Below are 8,348 nucleotides of genomic sequence, written 5' to 3'. Positions count from 1 at the left end.
CAAACGTGAAGGTCCTCCTCCCTGTGATGTGGTGCAAACCTGAATGCTGCTGCTGAAATGCGGGTTGCACAGTTTTATGTGGCTGCTTTATGTTTTTCAGTCTGAGGCGGAACAACACAGTCGATTCAACGGGTCAAATTTTTACGGTTAATCATTATTTGCCTAGAAGCAGTCCAGAAGCAGTCACGCCCAGTGAGGCGAGGGGAAATAAACGAAGAAATTGACTTCTTCTCCAGCGGTTTAATGGTGGCTGCTGTTCCTTAGTGCGACACCAGCGACACCTGGTGGAGATAGTTATGACATGCAGTAAACCCGACAAATCCCTTTTGCTGCTGCTTTTATTTATTTATTTATTTTATAGATGTTTCGATTATTATCGTTAAAGGGGAGCGTTAAAACAATAAAAGCAACTAACATGGGAGTATATACAGGCGATAATTTTTTTAAATATAAAAACGGGAAAATCCAACAAGGAAAATGCTCAAATCTGGAGAGAAAAAGGGGCCAATGAAGCTAATCAGGTTCACACATTTAAAGTGCTTGGTGAGTCCCATTCTGTTCTTTGACATAATTAACTATGCGTGATTATTATAAGATAAACGTCCAAAAAAACGTGTGGTGATAGATAGCTGATTTACACCATGTTTCATGAAAAAGTTAACGTCATTACTAATAGAGTTACTGGATCTATTACAGTTGTGTTGCTGTGCTGTTGTTTGTGCTAATCGGTATAGCTAGGCTGCTCCTTCATGCTGCTGTTTAATGTGAATATGAACATTTCTTCGAAGCGTTTCTTTATTATTAAAAAAATAAAAACGCACTTCAGCTCCATTTTTAAGTTTTTTTTCCACAAATAAACATGGTAGTGCCAAACCACACCTGTGATTGAGATTTTGAGTTTGAACCTGTGTATGCATACGTGTGTGGGTTATGTGTGTGGTTTATATATTTTCAGACATATATAAACTGTCTGCTTAAACCTTTTTTCTTTCAGTCCCAGTTGTGGCTCATGCACATGCACACATGTGTGTCAGTTCATTTCATTTGTATATACAGTAGCATTAGAAATACTCCTAAAGCGGTGGAACACAGCTGATTAGTATTTTCCTCTGTTTCTCTCTTTTGTGACTTGCAGAACAAGAACAACAATTCGAAAGGGGCCGAACAGCAAAGGAGAAAACAAACTTTCGCTTTTCAACAGATAAAAGGCATGATTCAGGTTAAAAAAAGTGCAAGAACGTGCGAAGTGCAGCTGCATGACACAAAAGTGTGAAAACCAGAAAGGCTTTTCCTGCCTCATAGCCTTTCACACACTCCTCTGCTGCTGGTGTCTGCTGCACTTTGGCAAAAAAGGCTCAGATGGGTTTCTGCCACTGAGCCAACATGGAGACTGAGGGGAGGCTGGTACAGTCAATTTACTATGGGAGTATTGGAAGTCAGGACACAGAACGGCTGCTGGAGAGATTCGGGTATGATGGCAGCTTTCTACTGAGAGACAGCAGCACAGTGCGGGGGGCCTACTGTCTGTGTGTGAGGTGAGCTGCCGGAGGAGCGGTACAAGTGTGACCCAAAGTGCCAGTTTTCTTGTAGTTGTGCAAACTTATGAGTTTGCTAGGATATTTTTGATTTAATTATGTATGTATTTATGAGTACATATACAGAGCGCTGTGATATTAACTTTGCATTTCACACTGCAGATACAAGGGAGTAACAACTGACAGTCTCGAATGAGGAGATACTAATTACGCTGTAACAAATACCTTCTTGGTATTTTAAAATAAAAACTACACAAATGATGCTTTACTTATTATAATTAATGATTACTGTTGGATTGGTTTACAAGAAAAAAAGAAACCAGAAAAAACTCACACAGACACTGGGAGTGCGTGTAGACAAGCGTGCACACAGAAAAGCCGTAGTCCCACAACTGGGACACATTTTCACACAACTAGACTGAAATGTGCAAATGCTCTGTGAAAAACAAAGTGAAGTAATATAAATCTACCATCTCGGAGTCTGGTTCTGACATTTTAGATTAAAGTAGAAATGCTCAGTTGTCGTTTTCTCAGTTGTTGTAATGACTCAGTATTTTTAGGGGGTGTGGGGTCTGTTATCGAGTATCTTAATCCCCGTTTCTTACACTGGGTTTTTGGGCTGCTGGTTGTTATGCATTTCAGTGATATGTGTTTAAAGGTAAGGAAAGCTTTTAGAGAGTGTAACAAAGTAAGTAAAGCTTATTTGTAGTGTGCTTTTCACAGACACGAGAGTCACAGAGCGCTGCACAACAATGAAACCACAATCAATATCAATAGAGAACTAGGTTAAAACAGAAGAAAAGAAAAACATACACAATAAAAGAACATCAACAGAAAAAAGTTTTTAACTGTTTTTTAGAAAGCTCCACTGAGTCAGCTTAACTGACCTGGAATAATGAACTGTTCTAGAGGTCCTTGGAGTCACAGACTGAAAGGTTGTGTCCTCCCTCGTCTTCAGTCTTTTAAAATTTCATATTTTTCCATGCTGTATATTAAAAATTAGGAATAGTAATTTCCTACTAAACAACAGAACACTACGCAGAATAGAGTACACCAAAAATAATGCTTATTTAGGATAGTTAGGATGCAGCCTGCAGCCCCACTATGTAAGTAGGAAATAATTGACCATTTTTCTAAAACTGTTAAAACGATGCTTGTTACACTCGACATTTTGTGACACTACGTCATTTGATAAATGTTGCATTTAAATAGAACATTTCTAATATTTTATGTTATTTTATTTTATGCTAAATGTGGCATAAATAAAATTACCTGGATAAATAAAAGTACCTGGATTATTGATAATAAAAAAATATTATTAAATCAATTTATTTATTTAATCTTATCTTGATTATAACCACGACTTAAGTCCCACTGTGTAATGAAATGAAAAATTTCATAATCTCCAGTGAAGTTATAACTGCTATTATGTAGTACTTGAAAATTATGACAGGAAGTATTTAAGTTATACTTAGGTGAAAGAACTTCTGCCCCCATTTAAAAATACATTATAAGCCCTGTATGAAAACATAAGTAAAATAATATAAATAAATAAAAAAGTACTTCCTGCTTTAAAACTTTACCCACAAGCTAAAATTGGCCCCTCTGATTAATATACTGATATTTTACACAGATCGATATCGCTGTTGCACCAATGTTTAAGCAGTATTTTACTCTTATACTTGGCTGTGGTTGAGTTCTTATTGGACTAAAATTTTCACAATGTCATCTCAGTTACACAAAACCTGAAGCGATCTTTGTTAAATCAGAAAAGCATCCACATTGTTGCGTTCGGGGTGGGGTACAAAGTGCAGTTTTGTTAGAGCCTTTTAAAAAAAACAAAAAAACCCCACAAACAAACAAACAAACAAAAATACAGCAATCTTTTGCCAAATCTGAGACACTGAGTGTCACGGCAAGGCACAGCGGTGTGATGATGAAGTGGACCCAAGTGCAGACAGGGAGGGAGACAGAACTGTGTCTTTAAAAAAAAATGAGCCAGACTGATTAAACACGAAGACCAAAACAAATCAGAGGCGAGCAGGGCAAAAACTAAAGTAAAACCCAAACTGGAAAAACTGAACTATGACCAATCTGTGATAACTATGATAACCAGAGATGGGCAGTAACGCGTTACTTGTAACGTGTTACTGTAATCCGATTACTTTTTTCAAGTGACGAGTAAAGTAAGGGATTGCTATTGCAAAAACGGTAATTAGATTACCGTTACTTTCCCGTAGGAACGCTGCGTTACTGCGTTACTAAAACCGTGATTTTTTTGCGAGAATGTCTCATGACAGTGACGTAAGCAAGTGCGACATTCATGGCAACAGCTGCGTGCAAATCAACAATGGATGACATATCGAGTGCGGGACAGAGTATGAGCGTGCAGCGTTTAAAGCGTGGAAGTACTGACCTTACTTTGAGTTTGATTCCATAAAAAGTGACAAAAACATTAGTGTCCGTTGTGCGTGGGAAGAAAACTTCTTTTTACAGAGAAAAAACCCCTAAACTTCCAAGCAAGCACTGAGTGCGCAACGACGTAATTGGAAATTCACAGAGAAACTCGCGGATTCTTCCACTGACCGCCGCGGCACACCTACACCAGGGTAAACCTCCGCCTACCCCACTCCTGCTTTACAGGTGAAAATAGAGCAAAAGGACCGCTGAGTCTTTGACTTTATTTATTTTCTGCTGTGTTTTACTTGCATCTATTTGAAAGAGTGAGTGTAAACACAAAAACTTTTTTTTTTTTTTTTGTGGAATGTGCAGAAAATAGGTTTAAATGTTTAAACAAATTTCTTCCAGTCAGAGAATGTTGCATATAATTAAATTTTTGCTTGATGCATAAAGTTAAAAGACTAAAACTAATAAAACAAGTTTTAAAAAGAGACTTTTCCATTTGATTACATTTTGTATGATGGATTATGTAGAAAAAGTAGAATTGGGCTGAAAGATCTATCGCTTTATCACCTATAGGTTGTAAATTGTGTTTTTAAAAAGTAACTAAGTAATTAATTACTTTTGAAAATAAGTAATCAGTAAGTAACGGGATTACTTTTTGGGGGAAGTAATCAATTACTGATTACTTTTTTCAAGTAACTTGACCAACACTGATGATAACTGACATGAGCATTAAACAGGGACGTGCGAGAAAATATGATGTACAAGACTAAAAGAAAACACAAAGACCAAATACACTCAGAGGTGATTAGGGGAAGTGGAAACATATGGGGAAAACAGCTGACACAATTGAACATCATGACACAACAGGGTAAGGTACATTAAACACAGTAAACATAGAAACAAGACTTTCAAAATAAAACAGGAAACACTGAGAGATGTAGACATGACAACTAGCACAGAAGACAAGAACAGACTCACAGAAGGGGACATAGATGGGAACCTAAACTAGAATAAAACTCAACTAAATCCTAACTAATAATGGCAACACCAGAACTAAGCATATATTCAATATCATATAACAAATCAAAAATAAAAAGTGAATTCAAAATGCCGGGTCACAGGCCGTGACATTGAGTCCTTAGTAATGCTGGTAGCTCTCTTATACAGGCAGCCAGCATAAATGTAGTCCAGACTGGGCTGTTCTCTGCAGTGTGGCTGGTGTCCCATACTGCGTATGTAGAAATGTAACAAAAGCTGAGTACATGTGGAGGGCGTTACGTGTCAGAAGTGCACAATACAATAAGCCTTTAACAACGCCCTCTATTAAAAATATATTTGCCACATGCCGTGACACAATAATTCAGACTGCAACCTTTGTTTTGCAGGGTGATAATACGATAAGCAACAAAAAAAGGAAAATTTGACTATACACATCAATCAGATTTGCTCTGGCAACTCGTTTCAGGTTGTGAAACACACATCTGAAATCAGTGAATCATCCTCCACCCCAAACCACATTTTGTGTCTCTTTCAGATATGCACTTTCAGATACACCAGATTTTAAAGAAAGTCATTTGGACTTAAGAATTGTCGTTTTTTTGTGTTGTTGTTTTTTACAGGAAAGCACCGTTTGTTCACACCTACAGGCTCCTACGCTCTGCCGATGGCTGGTGCCTTCAGGTGGGGGTACACACAGATATAGATCACACACACGCAAACACAACATAAGGCGGGAATTTATAGTTTTGTGTATGTGGGATTGTTTCTTTGATTAGCAGGATTCAACAGCCAGATCACCAACATTTAGGACTCTGGAGGCACTAATAGAAGGCTACAGGAGGACTGCTGTAGTTGGAATAGCCCCGCTCACAGATCCCCTGGACAAAACACGAGTACGAAACAGCTTGGGCGAAGGTATGACACACAAATACACACATGCGCATATTTTTCCCTGCTTACACACACGGCCCATTCACCCACGGAGGCAAAAGCACACCCGTAAACTCATTTAAAATGTCTATGTTGACTCATAATCTATTTAGTCACCTCTAACACAGTCTCACTGATCTCCACCACAGAGTTTCTTTATATGGAAATGAACAACAGCAGCAGCAGCTCTGTGTACTGAGGCCATCGTGCTCTTAATCTCTCAGACGATCAAACCGACAGAAACCACAGCGCCTCACTCATCTCGTCTGCCCCTGTTTCTCAATTTCTTTGTGTATTTATTTTCAGTTTTTGTGTTGATTTAGTCATGGTTTAAGACATATTTTCAGTAGCCCGCAAACTGCTACTGAAAGATATTTAAAAGTTTTAACACACGCCATGAGTGGGAGCACTTTTTTGTTGCTGGTTTTTTGAGTTTTCTTTTGTTTTTGTTTTTTTAATTTTATGCAGTGTCTTTTTCATCAGACCTACGTTCATTGATGTTTGTACCTTTTTGGGTGCATACATCAATGATTTCTGTCCAAATGGTGTCAGGCTTAATGTAATGTTTTATGTTGTAGAAGTTTTGACAAGTGCTGTATTTGGATCAAGATTGTTGACGTTTGTTTGCATTCTGAGAAAGTCGTGTACAGTGAACTGTTTGATTTCTGGTTTATCGGTTTATGCTCGCTCATTGTAACGACGTAGCAAACGCAGCAGAGCAGGAAAGGTAGACCGTGAAATCTATTGTGAGCACCAAACTTTCTGATGCAACGACTTTAATTGTTCATTTATTTTTTTTCATTTTCACACATCTCAATAACTGACAACATGTGATAGCAGGTCTGAAAATGACTTTATGGTGTGAAATCTGTTAAACTTATGCTACTAATTAAATGTTAATATATTTAAAAACTATCTCAGATCAATTATAGGAGTTTTGTATAGAATTCTGTGACTGTGAAATGTATACAAACAGTAAATTCTGGGTGGAAATATGCAAATTTCTTTTCTTATGGACAGGTAGAAGATGGATAATAAAACAAACAGAGCTTCTCGTCTTGCGCGAATCAGCTGCAACTCTTGCCAACACCTTCATTCATTAAGGGCAGTTTAAAACAAGATGCTTTAAAGCTAATACAGCTGTTCTGCCAGTGGTTTTTCCCCACTGACGCTGTGGACAAGCCTGCACACTTTCTTGTTCCTGTCAGACATTCATGCTGCAAAAGTTGAGTAACATAAACACGTAAAAAAGTGTAACAGAGGAGGGGCAAGCATAAATGAGGTAATTAAAAAAAACATGTAAGTATGACAAGTAATTCCAAACAGCTCAAAAAATATTAGCATCCACTCAAATGGTTCCTGTACAGATTAGCAAGCAGTATTTTTGCTAGCTAAAGATACAGTTGTTGTGTCTTTAAGGGAGAAAAGTAAGGTTAATGTGTAATAAATGTAATCTGAGGGATGACAAAAGCTGAAAGAAAGAGGACACAAGAGCTGTGTCCCAAATGTAGGCTGCATCCTTCGGAGGCTGCATTTGATGGCCGATTACGTCACAGCCAGGTGACGAAGGCTGTCCCAATCCGTCGACTCCTTCAAATGCGTCCTTCATTTCCCCGAATTTGAAGGATGGGTCGGGTGTGTCCTTTGTGGCCCACCATATCCCAGAATTCATAGCGCTGCCTGGCCAATTTCAGTTTCCAACGATGGTGGCTGCTACTAAGTTTTAATATTACTCTTATTAATCTTTCTGGGTCACAAAATAAACTTTTAACTTATTTTCAGGCGAGAAAGTAGCTGTGTAAACTTCAGATATCTGCTTGGTTTATCAAGACATCGCATATTTGCAAAAGTGCGCCGATGTTTTGGGAGACGTCTGTTACCCACCCGCTCAATAGCTTGCCGGGGGGTTCAATGGTCACTCAAGCCGGCAAGAGCAGCAGACTCCCGGCTTCATCGTTTTCAGATCCCTGCTGTCTTTCGCTACTCAGGTTAAACATGATATATAAGTCACTCAGATACCTTAAAAATGTAATTGTTTGGCTTTTTTCGGTGTTTTTTTTGTTCCAGAGTAAATCTGTTTGGCTGAGATCAAAGTTATTAGATTATTATATTAAATATAACTTTATTAATCCATCGCGTGGGTTTCTCCGGGATTTTCACACAGCTGAATAAATGTCAAACAGAAAACTGATTACACAAAAGTGTGAGACGGTCGAGAATTTACGCCAGTGTCCTGTTATATTTTAGATAGCAAGGAGCAGACAGACAAGTTTATTAAACTCTACTGACACAGCGGTGATGCAAATCTGAATCTCGGTCTTCGGAGGACCTGGCCCACGTAGGCCGCGAAGGCCGGATCATCCGAAGGATGCAGCCTATGTTTTGGGACATAGCAAAGGTCTGCTCCGGAAATTACGTGATAAATGTAAAGCTTACGTGTAATGTCCCACATTAAGACAGGAGATCTGTACACGATGA

General features: G+C 38.5%; 1 protein-coding gene across 2 annotated transcripts; it reads left to right on the top strand.

Moving 5' to 3' along the window:
- Positions 1–1,013: 1,013 nt before the first annotated feature.
- LOC102299448 (SH2 domain-containing protein 1A) lies at positions 1,014–6,925 on the top strand. 2 transcript variants are annotated; one of them, XM_005943169.3, is made up of 4 exons: positions 1,014–1,535; positions 5,561–5,621; positions 5,717–5,855; positions 6,020–6,925. In XM_005943169.3, the coding sequence occupies exons 1-4, from the start codon at positions 1,384–1,386 to the stop codon at positions 6,067–6,069; spliced, it is 402 nt and encodes a 133-aa protein (XP_005943231.1). In that variant the 5' UTR covers positions 1,014–1,383; the 3' UTR covers positions 6,070–6,925. The 2 variants fall into 2 exon arrangements, with proteins under 2 accessions (XP_005943231.1, XP_005943232.1); XM_005943170.3 differs by having other exon boundaries at positions 1,019–1,535; positions 5,720–5,855.
- Positions 6,926–8,348: the final 1,423 nt, after the last annotated feature.

The sequence above is a fragment of the Haplochromis burtoni genome, unplaced genomic scaffold, assembly GCF_018398535.1.
Source record: "Haplochromis burtoni strain Fernald_Lab_line unplaced genomic scaffold, NCSU_Asbu1 Contig_362, whole genome shotgun sequence".
Classification (NCBI taxonomy): Eukaryota; Metazoa; Chordata; class Actinopteri; order Cichliformes; family Cichlidae; genus Haplochromis; species Haplochromis burtoni.
Note: the sequence above shows the minus strand (reverse complement) of the source record. Positions and strands in the feature narration are given on the sequence as shown.